The sequence below is a fragment of the Phoenix dactylifera genome, unplaced genomic scaffold (assembly GCF_009389715.1).
Source record: "Phoenix dactylifera cultivar Barhee BC4 unplaced genomic scaffold, palm_55x_up_171113_PBpolish2nd_filt_p 000881F, whole genome shotgun sequence".
NCBI lineage: Eukaryota > Viridiplantae > Streptophyta > Magnoliopsida > Arecales > Arecaceae > Phoenix > Phoenix dactylifera.
The window spans coordinates 107,438-133,011 of record NW_024068244.1 but is presented as its reverse complement, the minus strand read 5'-3'; the positions used below and the strand labels follow the sequence as shown (position 1 = coordinate 133,011).

The 25,574-nt window shown below is 37.7% G+C and overlaps 2 protein-coding genes across 2 annotated transcripts; both read left to right on the top strand.

Annotated features, from left to right (window-relative positions):
• The first annotated feature begins 4,835 nt into the window (after positions 1–4,835).
• Positions 4,836–5,421, top strand: LOC120107492 (VQ motif-containing protein 10-like). Its single transcript, XM_039120782.1, has one exon. The coding sequence runs from the start codon at positions 4,924–4,926 to the stop codon at positions 5,236–5,238; it is 315 nt and encodes a 104-aa protein (XP_038976710.1). The 5' UTR covers positions 4,836–4,923; the 3' UTR covers positions 5,239–5,421.
• Positions 5,422–16,266: 10,845 nt separating this feature from the next.
• LOC120107494 (VQ motif-containing protein 10-like) lies at positions 16,267–16,539 on the top strand. The gene has a single exon (XM_039120784.1). It carries the CDS (start codon positions 16,267–16,269, stop codon positions 16,537–16,539), a length of 273 nt encoding a protein of 90 aa, XP_038976712.1.
• The last annotated feature ends 9,035 nt before the right edge of the window (positions 16,540–25,574 follow it).

Below are 25,574 nucleotides of genomic sequence, written 5' to 3'. Positions count from 1 at the left end.
ATGCAATGGTGATTTTAACTTGCTTCTTGGCAGCAAGGAGTTTCAAGTAAATGTTGAAGCACAGGTTTTGAACCACTAAATTAAGTTTGTGGTTTAGTTGGTTCTTAAAGACTCGAGGAGGGGTGTACATGCAGTGTGAAGCTATCAGACTAAGAAGCTGAAGCAAATGCGCTTTGTGCCTTTGTGTGGCATGCGGTTCCATCAAAAACAAAAGAGTGGGGAAGGGTTAGAGAATAATGGATACTTGTTGCAAAAACTATACAACTATGTTTAACAATGTTCACTTCCTGGTAGAACTATGGCTAGCTTTCACTACGGGGGCTGTGGTCATTTAACAAGCAGTTGGAGTAGTCTAGTATGTTGGGGAGAAAAGTATCAGCTGTAGGTATAGCATGTTTTGTTATTCAAATATTGTATCGTTACAACATGATTACTAATGCAAAAAGGACATCATCTGGGTCACTTCCTTTCCAATTAATTACTCTAATTTCAACTGAAATCATGGGAACAATACTGTGAGGACTTGTGCAGATATGTGTTTAGTTTCACATTGATTATGCTTTAGGTATTTCTTGAGTACTTATGCAGAATCAAGAAATATAAATAATACTTTCCGGCTAGCCTTTTTCGATGAGGTTCTGGTCGTTACAGATATCATTAAGTTTCTTACCAAATGAACCCTTGAAAACATGGATAACAAGACTTCCTTGTGGCTCTTGTATTCATTGATTGTTGCTTATCCATCCTGCCACAATGCAATATCTGTGCAGCACTTCCTCTCTATGGTGTTGTGGCTACTTGGGAAAATCGTCAACTACAATTGAAATATTATAGTCCCCTAGGGTTGAACCATGGGTTTCGTGCTTATGGATCAAACCATTTGTGAGGAGACTGCAGAGTCTCAAAATGCTCCGGGGGATGATCTTAGGTACGTAACTGGCCACGTAAAAATAATATAAAGGAATTCATGACCTCTGGCTGCTCAATCATATGAATCCAATTCAGATTAACCACTGATAAGCAATGGATATAATTTTGGGATTACAAAATAACAAAACTCGTACTTAATCCGTGGATATACATAAAACTCCTCTTCTTCATCATCTTCTTGGTGCAAAACTTCCAGCAAACTATATATACGACTGTTACTATGCTCATAGACTGTCAACAGGCCGAGCAAATCCAAATTATCAGAATAGGACTGGCCCAAAGCTCAGACCAGATTGGTTGTAGAGTCTGACTTGTTTTATTTATTTTTTTTTCCAGTTTTTTCCTAGTTTTGGTTCAATTAGCTCCAAGCTTCTTCTTCAAGCTAATTTTCTTTCACCTACACCCGTTTATCTCTCTGTTGGACGATTCAGTACAGCATGTTCTCTTTGCAATGTGCAGTTTGCATTGCAGAGTGTTGTGCGTCCGATAGCTACCATCAAGAGAAGGATGACTATCAAAAGAGACGTCTTACATACCATACACGTTGTTGAAAGGATTGGCCCATAGCTCAGCTCAGATTGGTTGGAGAGACTGACTTGTTTTACTTTTTTTTTTTTTTTTCTACTTTTTTCTTAGTTTTGGTTCATTAGCTCTAGGTTTCTTCTTAAAGCTAATTTCCTTTCACCTACACCCGTTTACCTCTCTATTGGATGATTTAGTACAACATGTTTTCTTTGTAATGTGCGGTTTGCACTATAGAGTGTTGTGCAACATCCGATAGCCACTATCAAGAGAAAAGACGAGCATCAAAAAAGATGGTCTTACATGCCATACATGTTGTTGATAGCTGCTCATCTCCCGATAGTATAGTTACTCATCCTCATCAAGCCATGCATAGTCTACAAAGGTTGGTACAGTTCGGTGGCAATGATAATGATGATGTCGGACAGCACATGTATCATTTGACAGTCTTATGATCTTTTACTTGATAAATTGTCAAAGGTTTTTTAAGCAGATGGATTTTTATGGTTCACCTTTTACCCCGTGATGGTGGAAAGGCTGTTTCTTCCTTTGCCCACCAAAAGAAGGGAAGACTTGTTCATTCTTGGTTGACATTTTGTCTGAAAACTAGCATGATGTGCTTCCCTTATATTCTTCCAGAAAACATCATGGAAACCATATGAAAAAATATTGATAGAAATTTTGCATCATGACTGAGAACGGCATGAATAGGTGGAAAAGATGCAGAGAGTTGACAGCAAATTTCAATCTATATATGCAGAGTAAATTTTATGCCAATGCTAAAGCTACTCTGTCTTGCCGTAATTGACATGATCTTTTTTACCACTGCGCAACAGCGGCTCCAACGACAATGTGGATAAGTGAAATTAGATCGAGCAGCAATCAGAATGGCAACCTTGTCCCTGGCGTACGGGAATTCAATTTATATAGATAACTAAATAGCCTTTGATATTTATTTGGTAACTAGATCATTCTGAAATTTCATGGGTATCCCTTGAAGCATACCCTGCTGGTTGACACTCTCCTATCCAAGTGGAAGGTCTTCTACTTTGATGTTCAACTTGAGTGATGGTGAATAATCATCGTACTCTTAGAAAATATTTACACATCCTAAAAAACATATACATATTCAAGCGAATAAAAGATGTGCTCAGAACTTCTTTGGATGCTAAATAGTAAATCTTATAAGTTTGGATGTAACCAGAATTGCATCAGTTTCAATTGCATTCAAGTGAAGCTTCAATTCGCAACAACTACTGCTACCAAACGAATGGTCATTTTGTTCACAGGTTGGGCTGCAAACTCTGAGCTATTTAGAGCATTTTTATCCATCCGCCTATATCTCCCGCTTATCAAGTTTGAGACCTCCTAATGAATCTATGGCTTTTATTTTGACAAAATGTGTCCATTAATGTTAATATACGCTTTGCAATCCTTTCCTAAGTGTCAGCTATCAATTGCACACATGATCAGCTGCATTCACTTGGGCCTGTTGGAAAGCAAGAAACACCAGAATCTTCTTAAACAAATCGGCGTCGTCTGCTTCAGTTACGCAAATTTGTCTGCGCTTCGTCCACGATTGGATAATTCTCTGTAGCAGCAAACATCTCTCTGCCTTCACTGCTATATGGGAGAAGATCAAACGGGTCAACGTCACTCGGAATCACTCTTGATATCAGCTCTGTTTGCAGTCCGAAAAGAAGCCAAACAGCTCGCTTGTATTCTGAGCTCTCTGCGATCAGAATCTCAGGCTTTTCTCTTACTCCCCATCAAGAGGTTGAAAACGCAAGCGGTCACAGATAATTCCTCTCCCTCTATGATGGTTTCTCTGTTCCTTTTCGGAACCATATCTCTCAATGCCCTGATGAAAGAGCTTCCGTCTCTATGCAGCTTGGAGATGTCATCTTTCTGTTTTGTTCGCTCTCCACTCTGATATTATTGTAACCAGCAGTCTCTTTCTCTACCTTTAATGTGCATAATCATATGTTAATAACCACCTTTTAGCAATAAAAGCCGGGTGGCATTTTGCATCGAAAAGAGAAAAAAAAAAGTTAATATACATTGGCAGTTTGGCACAAGCATTGGAAGCATCTCTCTCTTTGCCTTCCTTTTTTAGCCCTTCCAAAGAAAGGTGATGTGATGCATGGTTGAAAAATAGCTATTCGTTTATATATTATGTCGAAATTTTTCATCAATGGAACTATTCTAGGAGAGGGTATATGAACAAGGAAAATAAATGAATGAGAAGAGATTTTACTCAAAAAAATAAAGCTACTTCAGCCATCCCTGGAATTGTTTTTCAGGGAATAGCACGGTTCCTATGCCTTGAAACCTGTTTGGCAGATGTAAGATGTATTTGAAGCCTAATTTTTGCTCTATTGCTCAAACCAAGCTCAGAATGGCTACATAAAATAAAAAAAAGAATAGAAGGCTAACGAATTTTAAAAATAACAAAAAAATAAAAGAAGCAAGTAAGAAAGTGGACTAGAAACTAAGAAAAGGTAAACATGTTTGATAAATAAGATACAAACATCTGCCATTATATATCAATCACTTGCCAATGAATAATGATTCAGATCTGTCTATTTTTGGGTTGAAATGAAGTATGCAGCATTTCAACAATTGCCATTCATAATTATAATCCCCTTCTCTTTATTTTTGCATTTATATGTGCGCTCATATATGTATGTATATGTTTATATATGTATATATGTATGTATATGCATATCACCATCTGTGTAATATACAAGCAAACGGTCACCGTGCCAACTTATTGAAAAACATGCACGGCTGCGACTCGTGCTTTAGCTGAGTCTCCAAGTCAAACATGAAACAGTCCTAACTCCAACTAAATGCCAGCTAAATGCAAGGGGAAAAAAAGAAGCCGTTCTCCAAAAGCTAATTACCTTTCGCGCCAAAAAGATTTGACGACAGGCCCCGTCACTCAAGAAAGCGTTGACGCGACCGCGCTACTCGCTGGGGTGCTCCCGCCGGCTAGGATAGGGTGTGGTATCTTTGGTGGTGCGAAACAAGGATTCACCTTCCTTCGCACGAATCCGCCGTTTGATCACCCATCACACAGCTCTCAAAGCAACAAAACTCGATCATCCATCCGCATGCACAGCTTTCAAAGCGACCAGTGGATGATCTGACGGTGGATTCGCGCCGAAGATACGCTCCCGACCCTGCAAGCTACCCTACTACCGGACACGACTCGACCTTGCAAGCGGGTAACCTCCTCCTCCATTCATTCATCTCCCTCTAATTCTACTCCGGATTGAACGCACGTGTGCCGTCTTCGCTCTTCCGCTCCCATATCTTGACTCTTCTCTCGTCCCTGCAATCCAGCTTCTAATCCTGCTCTGCCTCCTCTCGTCCCACTTCCTATATATGTATCTACGTATTCTTTTCCCATGCAAAAAGAGTTTAAAATTTACGAACACTTTCAAGAGAGAGAACGAAACTTGAAAGATGTCGAGGAAAGGAGTGGAGGCTGCCGGCGTGAGGGTGACAGTCATCGAGACGAAGTTTGTGAAGACGGATGCCGCCCATTTCAAGTCGGTCGTGCAAAGCCTCACCGGGAAGGACTCGACGGTGACTGCCGTGGTGCCGGAGAGGCCGCGTGCCATTAGAGGGACGGTGAAATTGGTGGAGGAGATTAATTGCGGATGGCGAGGAGGACGGCAAGAGGAATTAGCGCAGGAGACGATGGTGGTGGACAAGTTTGAGGAAATGGTGGCTGTGGAGCCTTGCCTAGAAGAATTGTATCAGTTGTGGACTTACTGAAGTAGTAGGCTCAGTATTTAGTAGGTTCATCTGCCATTGTTTCTCTTAGGAAGCATGATTCAGGCTAGTTAGAGTCTTCGTAGGTGCCCACAGGGCATTCTTACTGGGATTTTACTATTTTTCCTCCCTCGCCGTCAACTATATATACACACACGAAATTTCTCCCACAAATTGTATCTGTTCTTTCGCCTGATCGTCAATTACTTTTGCTTTTCAACTGGAGAAAAAAAATATCAGAACTATCGATCTCTTCTCTTCTTTTATTTTTTGTGGAAAATATTTGATTTTTTTTTGGAAAATATTTGATTTTTTTTCCTTGATCATAAAGCGGCCACGAGTTCACGTACGCTCATAGCATGGGGCGGCGAGTGGTCGTCGTTTAATTGTTTGGGAACCAGGGATGCTGGATATGACCTGGCGGCTGAAATTATTATAGGGTTCGAACTTATCATTTTTATTTCCCTCACCAGGTTTGCGCTGCGATTGTACACCTGCGGTTGAGATCTCATTGGCAAATTATATGAAGACAAAAACTGCTATGGGTATAAACGCAACGAAAGACACCCCAACGAAAGACACCCTAACTCCTCGTGAATCTTAAATAAGAGTAGTGTTCCCATGCAGAAACATTGACAAGGATTAGATACCAACATGATGACGCCATTATCCTGCAACCTCCAAATCACACTCATTTTGGACAGAGTAATCACTATTAGGTTTCTCATCATCATTATCTTCATCATCTCTATATAAATTTTAGCAAAAACACGGCCCATCAAAATTTACATATGTAAAATTTCATTATTTAGAAAAATCTTAGTTTTCCAATTGCTAGGATTGTTCCGAGCTCCCATGTAATTCTGTGAAAGATCTCAGTTTAATGTTTGAAGTGTTTCCGATAGTTAACAATTGAAATGCTTGCTGTCCTATGAAATATATAAACAGTGAAATACATTTGTGTATTTGTTATTTATGCATTAGTCTTGTTTAATAATTTTTATTTTAAAAAAATTACTAAATTTGATTGAACCAAATACAAGCGAGCCAACCCTCACTAAACATGAGCTGGATGCTAATTGTGCAAGATCTCACTGAGTTAAAACAAGTTGTTCATGTTTCATTCGACTTAGAATCTTAAGCATGACATTTTTATTCTTCATAAACAAGCAAAATAATTAGTTGAAAAGTTTTACAAATACAACATAATAGACAATATTTTGATTAGTTAGTGTCCAAATTGTTTCATTCGAAAAGGTATCAGGTCATTAATTGTTGGTACAATGGTTTGGTCGCTCTCAACTGACTTTGGCTCAGCTTCCTCTCTTCCTAATTTTTTGAGAAAAAGTTGCCGCTGTGACTTTTTGCACCATTCGGACTCTACTTTTCAACCTGTCAATGTTAGTACTGCCGTGCATTGTCCTTTTATCATTGCCTCTGCACAATCTAACAAGTACGACCTCTGTTTCCGCGTTCATGCTTCGTTAAGTCAATACAACGAAAATTTTAGATTTCCTGGTTATCACGTAACAACTCCTCCATTTTAAAGTCTCTGCTGTCTCCCATAAATCAAGAATGACCCTTTCTAATGTGGTGTTTCATCCCTTCTTACATCAATCCTCCAAAGACAAACGCATGGACATATCCTTCAATGTTAGCCATGCATGGGGATCTAAACTGCCTCCCATGGAATGAGCATGACGTATTTGGATGGAGAGAGTTGGACTATGAAATAAAAATGGAAATAAATGACTTCCACTCTAGTCATTTAGTTGAAGAAAATTCAAAATGGTTAGTCAGAAGATATTTTTTAGATTCCTTTATTCTCCATAAGTATCTAGAATCTCTTCGTCAAATAACCGATGTGAAACTAAAAGGTACGCTTGTATGGGGCCTCAGATACTCTTCCATTTAAGCTCTGATATCCTCGTTATGCTAAGGATCTAAATTCATTCAAATCTAATCACAAATACCATGATCGGCATGTGGGTCAGCCTCAATGAGCCCATGTTGCAGTATCCCTTTGTCTACATGAGGCATGGGTCTGGTCTGCTCTGATACAATTTATAATAACTTATTATCTCACCCAAAATGATTAGTCGGAATGTATTTTTTGGATTCATTAGTCCTGTATAAGTATCTAGAACCTCTCTGATGGATAATCGATGCGAAACTAAACATAGGCTCGTATGGGTCCTTACAAATATCATTCTCATTCCTATTTCAGTAGAGAATGAAAATATTCCAATCCTCCAAAATCTAATTCTGATTCTTCTTTAGTATTGAAATCCAATTCCGCAAAATTTACTTAAAAATTAATTTTTTAAAAATACCTCTCTTTTTAATCGATCTTCTAAAAAATACTAAAAATATTCTTATTCCGATTCTGATTCCAGTTGCGAATAGGATATTGCCATTCCAGTTTTGATTCTGGTCTTGAGCCAAATGCACCTTTAAAATTGGAAGGCTTTGATATCTGACAAAGTTAAAATCATTTATAGCTTGCTTTGAAAGGAAGGATCTTATCGAGTGATAATTCTTGGAAAATAATCTTGGTCTCACCCTTTGGTTTGTTTTCTTTATTACAGAATGGACGAAACTTCTTATTAAATCTTCACATGTTCTTATTCTTTTCAAACTTGGAAATTCTCTAAGTAAATAAGTTAGACTGCGGGTTTAGGCCCTCTCTTTGATTTCCTCACGAGGAGAATGAAGAAGAAGAATAATTCCACAGCAGCTATCTCGTGGAAATTGTGGAAGGAATACAGGAATTTTCAATCTCTCCACTGAAGCTCGTCAATCATAATTTTGGAAATCAGAGTTTTATGGGAAGAATGGACCTCTACTTCTGGTCCCAAATACTCCTCTAGTTCCAATCAGATCTTGGAAATCATAATTTCTGCTTTTAAAACCTCGTTAGACTTTTTTTTTCTTTAAAGACTTTTCCTTGTTTCCAAACATGATTTCATCGAATTTGATGGGCCCCAATTTCCTTGCAAGTTCATAGTCCACACGTACACAAGGAATTTTAGCGCAGTCGGGGAGTAGTCTGAAGAAAGGTAGCCGGGCTATAAGTGAATTGGGAGTCAAAGGCTCTCAAACAACGCATGCTGTATATAACATGGCACGTGTTTATGGACTGTCCTATTATTTATTATTCGATGACCGTTGATCGTGACAGCCATTGAAGATTGTGGTGGTGCTCAAGGCTTGATGCCAAGAGCTCATACGTTTGGTTGGCTTTGGATCAATATCAAGTCTCTCTTATCCATTTCCTTGACCACGCTGAAGGTTGGAACGGTTGAATCTTCTACAAAATCATAACCTTATAATGAACTCCCAATGCCTCCAGTTTTCATATAAATAGCCCTGCCACGCTTTTACCAGGCACAACAAAAGGAGACATGCAGCAATATTCGCAGAAGCCTTCTTCGTGGTATGAGAAGAGGAAAGATGTGAAGGTGAAGATTATCGTGACGAAGACGGTGCAAACTGATCCAACGCACTTCAAGTCTGTGGTTCAAAGGCTAACGGGGAAGGACTCAACAGCCGCGGAAGTGACGGAAAGCCCGGCTGTCTCCGAGAGGAACGCGAATGACGTTGAGGATGGTGGTGGAAGGGAGACGGGGGAGTTCGAGGATATGTTGATGGAGCTACCATCAACAGATGAGCTAAAACAACTGTGGGATGACTAATGAGAATTACCCCCCAGTTTTTGCTCAGAAACAAAAATCGCCAAAAAAAGAATATATGATGGTCCTGGATTCTTGGATATTGTATACATAGTTCGTAGATGCCGTTTTGTATGTCTGTACGTGAGGATTTCTAATACAGTTTCTGGGTTTTGTTTTTGTTTTTGGCTTGGAACTTCACACGCTTGGCGGATTTCTTATTAGTTTATATTAGCATAGCAAATGATAACTAGAAATACAGCTCAAACTAAAACATGGGAAGCCAACAGTGACCGGCACCCGCTCTCTTTCCCTTAAAACAAAAAAAAAATGCGGTATTTTTCAAGAAAATTTAGGGAGTAACAGCAACTGACAATGACTTTTTGTTTGGTTCGCGAAAAGTACTTTTACTCATCAGATACCTTTTCTAAAATTCTGATTTCTGAAAATATGCATGATACATGAAAAAATAATTTTGATATATTTGGTTAACCATTGAAAATAAAAATATGCTTTTCTTTGGTTGAGCATTTGCTTTTCTGAAAAAATTGAGTGAAATATCTATTATACTCTTAATAAAGAAAAAGACCTTAGCCATTAATTTTGATAACTTAAAGATAGTTTTGAAAACCAAAAAAATATCTCAATTCCCAACTGGTGGTAGAGTAGGCTTTGTATGCCCTTCATTGGTTTTTCTTTTCCATAAAACGTAGTAATCTTATTTCCATAAAAATACTACTTTTTTATCTCTCTTGTTTGAAAACTTCAATCAAATAAGAAAATTTTTTTCGTTTTTTCGTTGTCCACACTTTTCTCCATCTTTCCTCATAAACCAAACAAGTCCTAATATAGGGATTGCTTCCTAACTAGGTTATTAAGTAAGTAATTAAGTCAAAAAAAATGACACTAAAAGAAATGCAATATGGATATCCTTGGGTTATGGAGATATAATGGTAGCTCGTGAACCAACTATAAAGATAATATATGGAAGAAACATGGTCAGAGTAAAGAATTTATGCATGTCTGCGAACGTGGGCCACGTATACAGATGGCAAGACCATCCGTGGTATAAAGTTTTTGGGATGTTAATTTATATGCACCGCAGCAAGAACCTTATTCAAACTCAAATATTTGAGAAATACTATTCAATAATTGAATTTAGAATTTCTAGTTGCTAACTAGATAAGTACGATGAGCTTTGCTTTCCAAAGTGTTGCAGTCCGAAGGCCAGGCAACCTATTTTGACGGTTAAAATGTCTCTGGCCGAAGTAACATCAGTCCCTAGCTACTGATGTGAGCTTTTTTTGTCCTTTATTTGCGTTAGCATCAGCAAAAAAATTATTTGAAGAAGAAAAATGTCATTCAAATCATTGATTCTTTCATGGTCAATCACGGGTCCATGTTGGTGGCATTTGGGGTCAGACCTAATTATCTGAAACGTGCGTGCCACAAAAAGATGGAACTTTCTCAGGCATTATACCATGGTTGATTAATTTTTATATCTTTTTTAGTGCGAGGATACCCTTGTTATAATATTTTGAATCTCTATTTCATGTTTCTCTCAGCTTTCAGATTATTATGGGAGAGAAGAGCAGCGCGATATGTACTTAGTTTAAGGCTACTCTATTAGCTTCCATGTGAGAGGGCAGTTACATGTTCCACAATTATGTGGCTTCAGCAAGTTTGGCTTCCAAAGCCCCTATATAATTAATTAGCATTTGTTTATCATGTCTTAACAGCAAGGAGCCTTGCGGGTGGAGAGTGTATGAGAAAAATCGGCCGAAGTGCTCAACACACAGTCATTTTTGTCTGCATCGAACATTCTTCTGACAGGGTGGGGGTCCAGTAAAGGCTGCAGCAATACGGGGGTGGGCTTGTCCCTTTCTCCCCTCTTCCCCTTTTTGTAAGCAAAAGAAAGAAAGAAAGAAAGAAGAAGAAGAAGAAGAAGAAGGAGCCCTGCAACTCAAAAATAGTTGGCAGACAAATTAACTAACACTTAAAAATGTGCTGCAAGGGGTGTTTCAAAAGGAAGTGTCATATCCACACTAATCATAATTTTATTATGTTAACTTTTTTTCATTTTTAGTCTAGGGTTTTTTTTTATGTATTTAACAATGATCTATGTGCTGAGACCAGTTTGTACTCTAATGATTGCAGGAAATATTCTTAACAAGATCTTAACCAAATTTTGCTCTCAAGCTAGCTTAGCCTAATCTATAAAGATAGATAGTCCTGCCACAGTTGGAAGTGTTAAATTAAGTAATTTGTAAATGTTCCGCTAAGATAATGATTTTTCAAATTGTCCTTAACTAATTCTTGTTTCTACTCTAGAACTTCATGAATTTCACAAATTTTGATAAATACTATAGAGTACTCTTTGATATTATCGAATAATTATTTGCCTGGTTTTATTTTCTAATATTTTTGCTTCTTGTTTAAGCCTAAGATTATCACTCATCGACATCCTTTTTTAAGATATTTTTATATTTTATTTTTAATTTGTTTTCAAAATAAATAATTATTTTCATACTTTCAAATTATTATTTTTAGTTTTTATATATATGTTTATGCACACATGTGCATATAAAGGAATCCGCCGACTAGATTTTCGTTAGATCCCGGCAATTCTAGTTGGACGATACGGACCCAATACCAATAGATTGGGTCATTAGATAGGATTCACCACTTTTAAATTACTTACACATAAAAAAAGATCATGTGATTTAAAAATTTCTCATTTACCGTACATAGAATGGTCAAAACGAGTATTTTAAATGATATACTAAGTAATGCATGTTTTCGGCCACTCCAGAAGAGTCTCCAAATTAAATATTTTTTAGTGTGCAAGTAGGTTAAAAATAATAAATCACACCTAATGTTTTGGATCATTTATGTTGAGTCCCTATTATTCGGTCAAGATCTGGATCTGATCTGAAATTCAACGATTTTTAGAGTCGCAGATTGAACTTAGTCAAGTTGGTTGCTTATTAATTTTGTGGTGGGTTACAAGAATTCCCTCATACATGGACTGGGCAGCCTATCTCCACAGCAATATTTTTCTACTTTACGGGCATGAGAATTAAACATGCGGGGGTTGTATAATTCTATTTCCAAAGGACCATTTACTGAAAACCTAATCTTGGTTCAGCACCGAAACTTTGGGTCTTAAATTTTATTTTTTTAATCTTTTGATCCCCGTTCTAGAAATGTGGAACGATTTGGAGTCATGATAACTTGGAAGTCTTCAAGCGTTTTAGACTAAGATTTTGAAAAGAATGATGGTAAGATTAAGAATCCATCTAAAACGTTGAAACATGAATATAAAATTAACAGTGGAAATGCCTGAAGCTTATTTTTAAAAAAAAATTAATTAAGAGGGTTACTGACTAAGGGACCATGGTGGGTGAGAGCAAATAGACCGGCTCGGGTTGAATAAGATAGATCGGGTTCAGGTTTGAGCAATGTTAATCTCTATCTCTCTCTGTTTTTTTTTTCTTGGTCAGGATGGACCCTTCCTTCTGCAAGTTAAATGCATAGATCAGTAGTATCCATGGACGTGTGACCCTATAAAAACCGAGGGAAGCCAGTTTATTAACAATTTTGCTTTTTGAGGCCAAATCCGGTCTTCTAGTTGTCCTATTCCAAGACGAGGAGGATAAGATGTACCTGGAAACAACGAAACGAATTAGTTCTTTCCATGACTGAAGTTAGAAATTAAGTCCTGAAATATAGGGTCTCCTGTCCATCTAGAACAAATTTGGTTCAGAATTTTTTTTTTACTAAAATATTTTTAATAAAAAGCTGATACCTAGATATTTAATATCTGAAAAAATAATTTGATATATTTAATTGACTAGGAAAAAATAGCACATTTTAAAGTAGTTTATATTTAGTTAAGCAACTGCTATCTGAAAAAGTTATGTAAAATATTTGTTATCCTTTAGTAAAAAGAAAGATTCTTGTTCATTCTATCTAAAAACTTAATAGTAGGTCTGAGAAAAAAAAATTATCCCAAATTCCTAGGAATTGGACTTTCGTATATATCATATAGATTTCTTTTTATAAAATATGAAAATATTTTTTCATGAAAAAACTACTCTTTTTTAAAAATTCCAATCAAATATAAGACATCTCTCGTACCCTAATTTTCTCCTTCCCGCAAACCAAAGAAATCATGCATTAGCATTACAGCAGCAGCGGCAAAATATGAAAGAGACAAATACAAAACCGGTCGATATTTACAAGCATTATGAGGCCATCTCTAATAACCAAAACTTTTAAATTTCAACTCTGATGAAAAAAAAGGACCACCATTTTTTGTGAGTGCAATGTAATAGCTTCAAAAACCCTGTCAAACTATATATTACAAACTAACATAATATGTGCCCGAATTTTCTTCTCCCAAGCAGATGCTAGACTGCACAGAAATTATGTTAGATCATGACAAATTGCGTCACAGGGCATGGTGGAACCGTGTGTAAAATATGTTTCTCAAAAAACGAATGATCTTAGACTCTGACGAAATCAGACTAAATCATCATCTCTTGGGGCAACTACAACCTACACCAAATAGAATGAGAATACGATATATATATATATATATATATATATATATATATATATATATATATATATATATATATATATATATATATATATATATATATATATATATATATATATATATATATGGACCGTATGCTATCTGCTCTTAGGTATAAAAAAAATTAAAAGCAACTTATAATCTTCAATCCAGAATATAATGATTTTTTTAATGTATTAAAATTAATATTCTAATTTTATTTTTAACGAAAAGTAAGATGGTCTTTTTTTAATAAGGTTTTTTGTATGAATACCCTTCTAAATATCGAATTTTACATGAATATCTTTCTAAAATTGATATTTGCATGTATACCATCGTAAAACATTTGTTTTGCTATCCTACTAATTTTTTATCCTTATTTTTACAAATGTACCCACACCATCTAACGCCGTTAAAAAATTAATGATTTTAAATTAAAATAAATAAAATATTCTTAATAGGTGATGTACAAAAGAAAACATTTATAAGATGATCGTGATGGAGAACAAAAAAATAATTTCAAAATTTTAGTATATTTTTAATTAAAATAAATTGGTTTTTATTAATGGTGCTAGAAGAACCGAGGGGCATTTGTGCAAAATAGTGTTTTATGAAGGTATAGAAATAAATATAAATTTTAAGAAGTAATTTATATAAATTTGAATTTTTGAAAGATATTTATAAAACAAAACCTCTCTCTAATATTTTGCTCTTTTTTTTCCCGGAGAAGAGCGGTAACTCAGTTGGGGCATTAGATCACCGCGACGCGCCACACCGCCAAGCTGCCGTGGGCAGCGTAACTTTGCGAAGACGGAACTTAGCTTTGGGTCAAGGCACGTGAGAGTAGAGATAGTCCGAAATTACCGCTGTGACGTTATAACGGCCGTTTCAAGTGTTTCCCTGACTTTCAAATATAAAAATACATATAAAATAAGCTTCAAGATGATTTTTTGTGCTAAATTGCAATATAATGGCAGTCTACTGAAATTGTTTGTATGTATAAAATAAAATTAATATTATTGTAATAATCTAGGATTTTATTCAATGCATAATCGATATGAGACTAAAAATATGCATCCATAGGTTCTCAAATGTTTCTCTAAGTATCGCAAATTCAATTACAAACATTATAATTAGCTTGTGGTCCCTATGCTACAATATCTCCATGTCTCCTAATATATATATATATATATATATATATATATATATATATATATATATATATATATATATATATATATATATATATATATATATTTGTGTGTGTGAGAGAGAGATTTATGGATAAGGTCCATTGTGATATTATTTATAATCATGCAAAATGTCACCAAAAAAATTATTAAAAAATATTATTTGAATTTTTTTGACTCATCTAGGATCTAATCGGTGCATACCCACCAAATATATGGTGGTACAGACTCTCATCAATATTTCTATTATTTTAAAGTTGAGTACTTGTCTAGTTAATAACTGAATCGCAGAATGCAAGGTAGTTTGGTATATATATATATAAATAAAAGAATGCATGATGATCATATACTGCATGGACTCCCCGTTACAAGGAGAATCAATGTTTCATGTATAATATGAACACCTACATTCGCCACTATTATATAATATATGAACGGTTGTGGTTGCAAGCTTTCATATCTCCCTTCTTGCATTAAAAATCCTAACTCTAATTTTTAATATAATATTTAATAATAATTTGGAGAAGAGTCCAATCACAATTGTCCATGTTTAGTGCAATAGTGGATCGTTGATGATCGTTCGTCCTCTCTAACCCAACCAAAGACCGAATAGGATCTTTACTCATTCATTTGGTTCAGTGAGAAAAAAAAATTCTCACTAAAATATTTTTTCTAAAAAATTAATTTCTAAAAATATGATATCTGGTAAAATAGTTTTGACATATTGGTGGATCATAAAAAAAATAGTACATTCTAAAATGACTTATATTTAGTTAGGCATCTATTTTTGTAAAAAAAATTATGTGAAATATTTATTATAACTTTAACACAGAAAAATAACCTATTTATGAATTTTGATTGTATAGCTTAAAGGTGGTTTTGGAAAAAAAAAAAATTTAATTCTCAATAAATATAAAATAGCTTTCTTATATTCCTCGTACTTTTTTCATGAAATATGGTAATTTTATTTTAATGGAAATGCTACTTTTCTATCTTTTTTTCTTTTGAAAACTCTAAGAGATTTTTCTTTATTTTTCTTGTTGATCACACTTTTCTACTTTTTATTTCTGCAAACCAAACCGAGTTTTAAAATACGGTAACTTCAAAGGTATTATTATCAGGAATACCTGCTTTATTATACGTTCCCGGCTAAAAGACCTGAACCGTGGAATCTGGACTTGCGCTCTTTCATTGCTCTCTCCGGTTCAAGTCCGGGTTAAGAGGGACCGGCCCGGTCGTGGTGAGTTTGTGGGACCCACAGGGATTGAGATAGAGTGACAAGCAGGACAAGCTCCATCGTTTTGATCTTTGAATCCCTCCAGCTTTATCCTCGTGCATGAGACTGACGGGCTGACCATTCGCGGTCGTTCCTTCATCGTTTGGCTTTTGACCATTCCACGGTAGCCCTCCCTGTTCTCAAGGGAGAGCTCATGGCCTCTTGTTCCGGTGCCCAACCACCTCCTTATATACCCCTGGCAGCCACCACCAGAACGATCGATGCATAGAGCAACTTTTCCATATAATCCAAGATAGAGAGAATTGGAAGCACGGGATTCAGCGTTTCCGATCATTACTTCAAGCCTTTCCCATGTCGGTCGATGGAGTTCAGCCGATGAAGGTGAGGATCATTGTGACAAAGCATGTGCAGACCGATGCGAGGCAGTTCAAAACTGTGGTCCAAAGCCTCACCGGAAAGGACTCGATGGTTGCGGCGGCGGCCGAGGGGCAAGCTGAGAGGGGTGGTGATGTAGGGAGAAAGCAGCCGGTGCGGAGGAAGTTGGTGCATGATGAGGAGTTGAAGGGGCTATCCATGGAGTTGATGCCTTCCATGGATGAGTTGTGTGAGTTGCTGAGAGAATAGGCTTGGATGGATTATTTTTATGATTCTTCATAGGTGAATTGATGGGACGGAGGGAAGGGAGGAAGAGATATCAGTGATTTGTGTTATTTTTGGCCGCATGAAGGTAGGTTCATGAGGATCAACTAAATTATATATGTGTTCTTCATCCTTCTAACAAAGGAGTAACCATTTCTTTGGCTGTAATATAATTAATTTATAGTTTTTTCCATGATCTTTAATAAATTTTCTGGGTGGCTTTTTTTCAGCCTCCCTTATCGTCAAAAAAAAAAAAACACTCTCCAGCAAAATTTCCTTGCGCCCAAAACCAAAGACTAGCTAGGAGTTACAACAAAGAAAAAAGAGAAGGTAAAATAACCAAAACAAAAATCGTTATTTTAGTCTTATTGCTCATGTGATTATGTAAAACCTTATAAAATATTATAATATCATAATAAAATGTTATCTAGCCAAAGAACAACCGAAATATATTCTATTTTTCGGATTACACTTAAATGGTATTTTGGTAGATCTTATTGGCTATTATAATGGCGATGCAATTAAAACAGCAGCACCAAACTCTCAAAACAGGATCGATGTCAAAAAAAAAAAAAGGAAAAAAGAAATGAAGAAACGGTGATAATCCCACTCTCATATTGCATCGATCAACGAAATAGGAAGCAATCTTAAATCTGCAAAGGTGAACGATCGAGCACAACTAGCTAGATTCCAAGGCAAAACAACCCCATGAAAACAAGTACAAAACTCCTCCCTGGCCAGCTGCTTGAAATCCTAACACACTACACAGGCAAGAGATCTCTTCATAGCCCAACCATCTAAAGATAGCCAAAGGAAATCAAATGAAAATTTGGGCTCTCGCAGTCCCCATGTCAGCGAACTAGTAGTACAAAGGTCTCCTCTTTGCGAAAACTGACTCTTCCTCCTCTTGTCTAAGCCAAATGGTCCCTATCAATGGAGTAGTATTAAAACACGACGAAAAGGGGATAAAACAAGCCTAGCCAACACCTGAATGCAACCAATTTTATGCTGGTCCATCAGAACATTAAGCCTTCGTCACCCAAGCCCGAGGATTCACCAAGCGACCGCTCATACTTCGAACTAAGCAATCACAATCTTTCATGTGTACCTACTGCTCATTTACTATAACAATTCAAAATCTTATCCAAAATAGCTAGCCAAAAGGAATTTTTTTGAGTCCCCTAGTTCTGTATAAGTATCCAAGATCTTTTTAGTGAATAACTGGTGTGGGACTAAACACATGCCTACATAGATCCTCACATACTTCCCTCATTTAAACTCTGAAATCTTCGTCAAACTAAGGATCTAAATCCATTCAAATTTAATCATAAGTTTCAAGATCGGCTCGTAATCAGAATGAATGAGCCCATGCTGCAGCATCCTCTAGTTCACAAAAGCCATGAGTTGGGTCCACTCTGATATTATTTGTTACAACCTAGGACCTTATCCAAAATAGTTAGTTCGGAGATATTTTTTTTTCTCGGTTCTTTAGTCCTATATAAGTATATAAAACCTCCTTGATGAATAACTAATGTAGGAGAAAGCAGGTAGGGGAACGGCTAGTTCGCTCTAAGGCGATACTTTGAAATTCATGCACAATCGACGATGGCAGAAAAGAGCAAGGTAGTGGACGGCGCTCCTGCAGGGGAGAGCTGGGTCCGCCGACGAGGGGAGAGGAGATGGGTGGTTGGACAAAGCTTGGGGGCTGGGTGACGGCCTCGATCTCGGAGGCAGAGGTAGAGAAGCTCTGACGACACTTCTTGACAACCCTCAAGATGCCGGAGGAGCCGATCGAGGCTTCTCGGAAGGAGTGGGAGATTCGGATGGTGGTGGTCCGAAGCTTGGGTCGCCGGGTGCCGACGGAGTGGATTGCCTAGGATGTTGCACTCCAGGGCAAAATGAAGTTTGAGGTGGAGGCGGTGCTTCTCGCTGACGACCATCATGCTCTTTGATTCAAATCAACGGCAAATCGAGATCTCGCCCTTACCAGCGGGTTGTGGGTGGTGGTGGGCCAGTTGCTGACCATGGACATGGGCTCCTGACTTCATGTTGAGTCTGGACGTCGTGAAGACGACGGTGGTTTGAATCCGGTTACCTCGGCTTCCGGTGGAATACTACTTGAGTGAGACAATCCTTCGGATCGCGGTAGTGTCTGGCCGGTCGCTCGCCATCGACGGGATAACTGAGTAGTAGAAGGTTATGGGCTTTGCCAGAGTCAAGGTGGCCATCGACGCCACTGCATCGCTACTTCCCGACGTTCAAATCAAGGGGAAGTCGAAAGTACTGTGGCAACCCTTCGTCTACGAGAATATGCCTAACTTCTGCTACGACTGTAGGCAGATCGAGCATGCCAAGGTGACTTGTAGATTTTTGGCACCGGCGATGGAGGAGGCCATAATGGCAACTTATATTGTTTACTATATCTGGTTGGCCAGAAATATCTGAATATTTGGAGAGAGCAGCCCTACACCTGGGTTCGTTGTGGAGCAGACCCGGGTATAGGCGGCAGAGATCACCTATGCGGGTCCATCGGACGGACCTTTGATAGCTTGGGGCATCTGAAGCTCTACATCTGCTCTTGTAGCGCTACAGACAGTGTCTTCACTGGAAACCCCCATCCCTGAGTTTTCTCAAGGTCAACTTCGATGGATGTATACTAGATGGAGATAGGAGGGGTCGTGCAGGCTTCATCATTAGAGGCCTGGACTCTAGGCTGGTTATTGCTGGTGGGCGCCAGATCTTCGACACCTCTATTTCGAGGGCGAAGCTGAGGGCAGCGTGGGCTAGTCTGGGCCATGCCCGTCGTGTTCTGGGGGCCAGAGCAGTCCTGCTCGAGGAAGACTCGGCCACGGTTATCGACTGGATCCATAGGGGTGCTAGTGGTGTAGGTGAGTGTCACTCCTTGCTCCAGAACATTCTGGCCATAGTTAGTGGTGACGTTGCCTTCCAAGCTGAGCATATTTATAAAGAGACTAATGGAGCTACAGATTTAGTGGCCTTGTATATGGATGATTGCTCAAGGAGCCTTGTGGGTTGGAGAGAGGGAGTAGCCTAGAGCACTATGAGACTTGCTGTTTTTTTGACTTTGTTTGATGTATCCATACTAAAAGTATATGAGTCATCTGTTGCAGCAAAAGAAAAAAAAGAGAAGGATAACGATCATCTCGAAGCTGAGTTGTTGAGTTTGAACATGAGATGGTATAATGATGGAGGTATGAAAGTCCAAACTTCTAGATTTTTTTTTATTGTAGTTGTTAAAAGGTAACGATCATCTAGAACCTCTTCAACCTGGAAATCTTGCCGAGAGAACAAATGAAACAGCACAATCAAGTGGACCCTACCTATCTCATCAATTATGATCTACCATCCCTCTGCGTATATGATATACCATAATATAGGGTCGTTTCATGCCGTCGGATTTCGTAAGATGCAGAGCTCTATGATCTGATTGATTGTATTTACGAGACCATGTATCCATATTTTCTTCTGAAAGCTTGGGTCCATATCTAGGAATTCCACTGACAAGTCTTGTCAAAAATTAATGGTGAAGTTAGTTCAACATGGTCGGCTAACATGCTTAAATCCAGAAGAAGGGCTGGATCCATGTCCCTCTGTGAAAATTTGGGAGTCGTGATCCAGATCCAAGCCTTGTCTTGGGTCCAAGCATTGGCTCATCATTCCACGACAAAACCGTTGCTGAAGCTAAGCCTGAGCCCAGGTAAGAAGCCAAACCTAAATAGTTGTGGGACCTAGACCCAGTCAGTGGCTGCAGTTCCTGGATCAGAATTGAGGTCCACGGGCCGGTCCTATTCAACGGAGCTCCAAGTCACATCGGAATCCAATATTGGTCCTGTGTCTCTCAGACCAGAAGCACGACCAGAGCCGCCTTAGACCGAGTCCAGGCTAAAGTTTCTTTTTTCAGAAAAGGTGTGCTAGTTTCGTAGTCGAGGCCTATTTCTAAAAGTCAAAAGGACCCTTGTTCTTAAGCCCACGAATGGTTGATATCTGGGCCGAAATTAATCCCTTGGCCCAACGTGCTAATAAATTAGGTTATGTTGTTAAACAGTAGTTTAAAGGAATGGTTAAACTGCTGAGCATGTCTTGGTCTATCAAACTTATCTCAGACATAGGATTATACAGTGGCAAAAACAGTTTTAGCCAATATAATCATATATATTTCTCTCAATTAAATTACGCTAAGATTGCTAAGAAGACCGATACTCGTAAAACCTTTCAAAAACTATCACTATGAGTGGATAAGTGGATTGCAAAAGGGAGATGCACCATATATTCCCTTATATGATATATATTGACTTCAAATGTCTTCCCTTCCAGGTTAGCTTCTTCTCAAAGTAAAAGACTAAAAGGCTAGGTAAGCGGAATCTGGTCTTTTGTCAAAAAAAAAAAAGAAAAAAAGAAAGGGGGTAGGAGGAGGACAAAAGCTATTGAACCTCTCCTTCATATGTAATCCTTGTAAGACTCCCTCCCTCTGGTTTCCATATCTTGGTAGACCATTCAACTGTCCTTTGAGAGGCCAAACTTGGACTATCTTCTGCACAAAGTACCTCAAGCAACATGTATCGTGGCGAAGATAACCACTTTGAAGGATCTTGCACCTAGTACCATTGAGCCTTTGCTTTTACTCGTGGACATTGCCGACTAAAACACGATCTCCTTTTATCTATCGTCCACGGAGATGGTCGAAAGGAGAAGGAAGAAAAGATTGGATAAGGGACAAAGCTGAGTTGTGTCCCTGTCACCACGTATTCCATTTGTTATCCACTATGCTTTAGTTGTTTTGCCTTTGCCTGCCTTAAGTCATCTCCTCACCATTTATCCCAGCCCATATGTGGCCATGCGTTTCTCTTTTCAAGCTCACCAGAAAAGCTGACTTCGTTCCTCGTCCCACCAATTAGCTCACCTAAGCTTTATTCAGTTCTCTTTACTGGAAAGATTTATTGGCCTCATTTCTGACATAAGAAACATTAAGAAACCATGCTTCAGCACTCTTTAAGTGGTAACCAGGTCTTGGCCCAGTGGTTGGTGAGTTTGCCTGTCCTAGCTTGATATCTTGGAAGTCGCTTTAGGATTTTCTAATCAGGTGATTATGATAACTAGCAAGGTGGCAGGTTCTATGGGATCTAGATGACAAACTAGGGGGCCGTTAGTCCGCGGCATGTGCGATCTGATGTGGCCGGTTCTTATTTCAAATCACCGATCAGCTTATAAGATTTTTTTTTTCCCCTTCTCCTACCTCAAGAAGAATAAAGTTTCCATGCATGCTATAACCAAGTTTTCTAAGAACGAACATATTTTCAGAGTGTTGCTTCATAGCACCATTCCATTTCTCACTATGAAGACCTGGAGGGTGTATTTAGTCTCACAACGATTATTCACTAAATAGATCTTGGATACTTATACAAGATCAAGCAATCCCAATGATACCTTCCGGCTAGTATTTTTGGATAAAGTTCTGAATTATTATAAAATGATATCAGAGTGGACTCATCTCATAATCTATGTGGATTAGGGGATACTGTAGTATAGATCCATTGAGCTAACCAAGGGCCGACATGATGCTTGTGATTAGATTTGAATAGATTTGAACTTTAAGCAGAGCATCGATCCCTTGTGACAATCTTGGATTGATGCATATAAATTGGAGTAAAGGAAATATTTTTATTTAAGCAATAATTTGGCTGTTTGCTGATTAATTAGGGTCCAAAACCTAGTCGGTGATCGGAAAGCGGTAGGTGACAATCATGAAGCATTTCATTTTAATTGAGAGGTGGTGAGATAGAAGCATAGGCCCCTCCTCATATTTTACAGGCATTTTGGTTGATTCATGTTCACTGTAATGGGGCATCGATGATTAAGCATGCACTAATCTTTTAAAAGTCATGACGACATGATGACTATAGTACAGTGGAATTCTGAACCATTTGATGTTTGACAAATGACCTAGTCAGTGGGGACTGCAATTGGATATGGACCAGGGCTGAAATGCTGCAGTAATCAGTTCCATCTCATACGCGATCACCGTGGTCCAGCACTCCCCTAAGCTTTCTTAAAGACCCTCTTTGAGCAGCTAAAAATGTAGCACGCCGTTGTTATTATATATAAAGAAGACTTGGACTAGTAAGTAATGAAGATATAAAGAAGATTTAGACTAATATATTCTTTTTAATCTCACCAAACATGGAGGATATAAAGAAGTTTCAGACAAATAGGTAATGAAATTGTATTAATTTGGTCAAACTGTATAAGAGACTTGATAGATTAGCTGAGTCAGACTCATCATCAACAAACTCCTAATGCTCATAATTTGTATTTTTAAGTAATCTTTAATCGCAAACAGACGGTGAGTGCTTAAAGAGAGGAGGGAGAAAAAGGAACGACAAAAGCAAAGACTGGACAATGCCCATAATCCATCCAAATGTTGTTGAAGGATAAGAGGTAATCTTTCTCCTAACTCCTTATCAATGTATATATCCAGTCATATACAATACTATGTGTTTCTAGAACCAAAAGTTTGGATTTACATAAACGTCACCTTAAAAGCAGGGATAAGATTTTTAGCAATAAGCTTTTTATTGTGGAGAACCACCGATCAGACATAGCAAAAAGAACATCCACTGGTAGTTAAGTAGCAGAGCCGAGTTTTAATTTTTCTTCATCAACCGTAAGAATTCAGCCTTTCTCGCCTTTTCCCTGAATGGGGCTAACAAATTTGTAGCGCATCAATGTTTCTTAGGCTCCTGAAGTTTAATATTTCATCCTTAATTTTGCCACCAAAATAAGGAATATCGTTTGCCAAATTCAGAAAATCGGGTGGACGGGAGCAAGCAAAGGAAAACATTTTTTTTTCTTTTTTTTTTGGTAAAAGGTAAGAATCCACGCTGTATTTTGCGGAATGGTTGATTTTTTTTTTTTGCAACATTGACCGTTGGATTGCATCTTATGCATATTTCAAATTACTCAAAAGTGCGCTATTTATCCATCTGCATAGATCTTGAAGCGACCATTGCACAATTTAATAGTAGGTTCCTAAAAAGATAGATGAGTTTTTTTTTTTTTTTTTGCATGAAAGATGCAACCCCTTGTTCAAAAAGAAATGATTTTTGAACCCCCGACAAAAATTCTCAAATAGCTAAAAATGGGAAAAAATGTGGCAATTTCTCTACAACAATACCTTACAAACCTGAAATCTGGAGTACTTAATTTACAAATTAAGATCGTAGCTGCTTTGACCATGAACTAGTCATTAGAACTTATTGATCAAAAATTATTTTGTGGCCATTTATATTTTTAGTCCTTGAGCTATTTATAAAACAAGATAAAAGTATATATACAACAATCACATATATGTATAAAATGTGTATAATTATTTATGAAATAGTTATAAATGTGCATAAAAAAGGCACATGTATGCATGATTGTATACAGAACACTAAAGGTAATTGAAACATGATTAAAAACTATTAAGTTTCAGTCAAATCATAGGCTAGAAAATGAATTTTTATTCTCTTTGACTCTCTTAGTTTTTTTAATTATTTTTTTATTGGAGAGAAGGGCGAGATGGTAGCAGATGCAAAGCCCTCCATTTATTAAAAAAATAATTGAAATGTGAAGGATTCACCTTTATTTTTCACAAACCATACAATAATCGCTTCAAAATCTATATAGATGAATGAACAAAGGAGTTCGGAGCACTTTAAGATCTTTACACAGTGCGCTCCAATGGTTGACGATCTGCTTTCATGTGAAAGATACAGCTTGGACCCTCTTTTTCTTTCTTTCTTTTTTTTTTGTTTTTTTTGATACAAAAGAGGAGGATACAAAGTTCCTGAAACAGCAAAGTAAGCAATTACGGAGCAAAACTGGGCCTAGGCTCATATATATATATATATATATATATATATATATATATATATATATATATATATATATATGCAGTTCCTAGTCTTTCTGCAGTCAGTACATAATCAAACTCAGGTTGAGTCCCATCTATTTCTGAGATGTTAAAGTTACCCAGAGAGGCTTGAGCAGCTAACCAATCTGCTGCGTGATTTCCTTCTCTGCATATACGAGTAACTTTGATTGGCTAAATAGAAGCGGGGACCCTTCGAATGTATGTCACTAGGATTATTCCATAGTAGCTTTACCAATTCTGTCATTGACCCTTTCCTCTCAAATAACTTTATCAGTACTGATGGTCCTCGCCATTTTCTTGTCAGGGTCCCACTCAAATAAAAATTGTTTCTGATATAAATTAAGTTTGCTTCGGTGCCAAGGAGACATGCAATAGATTGACAGTTAGAAGCGTGATTGTTTTCACCTGCACCTCAAACATCCCATTTAGCATCGTGCTCCAAGCACAAATCTAAAAAACAACCGCACACAAACACTATACAAAGGACCTGATCCCCTGTATCTACTTCATTATTGCCATAATCTATCATAGATAGGAATGTAAATGAGTTGGATCGGACTGGATCATGAGTGACCCCGACTTGGCCCCACGGTTCTTAAAAATGGGTCGGATCAGATCTAAATGGATCTAGTCGAATTGAATTACAAGTCAACCCAACCTATTTGCGGTCTTAATTGTGGAAGCAAGCATCCAACAACCGCGCCCCCACATGAACCAATGTATATACACCACTTATGGAAAGCAAATTAAATTTATGCATGAAAGATTTCTGAATCTAACTTTCAAAGGATAGCCGGCTAGACCCTTTACACGCATCTACAACCTAATCGGCACTCAAACATCAAATGCATGGACTCGAAAGGTCAAGGCGGCTCTCCATGAGTGCTTAGGGCTGCTTTCCCTATTATCTCTTGTCCACAATTGGCACCCTTCTAGCGTGGTGAAGAGCCCCAAGTCATCCGTTAGGAGGAGTCGATGGAATGTCGATCCGTTTGGGATCAACAAAAAATATAGCTGCGGATCATCTGTCCATTTGCTCTTTCCCTTTTTTGTTTATTTATTTTCTTGCTCAAAGTAACAACAGGTG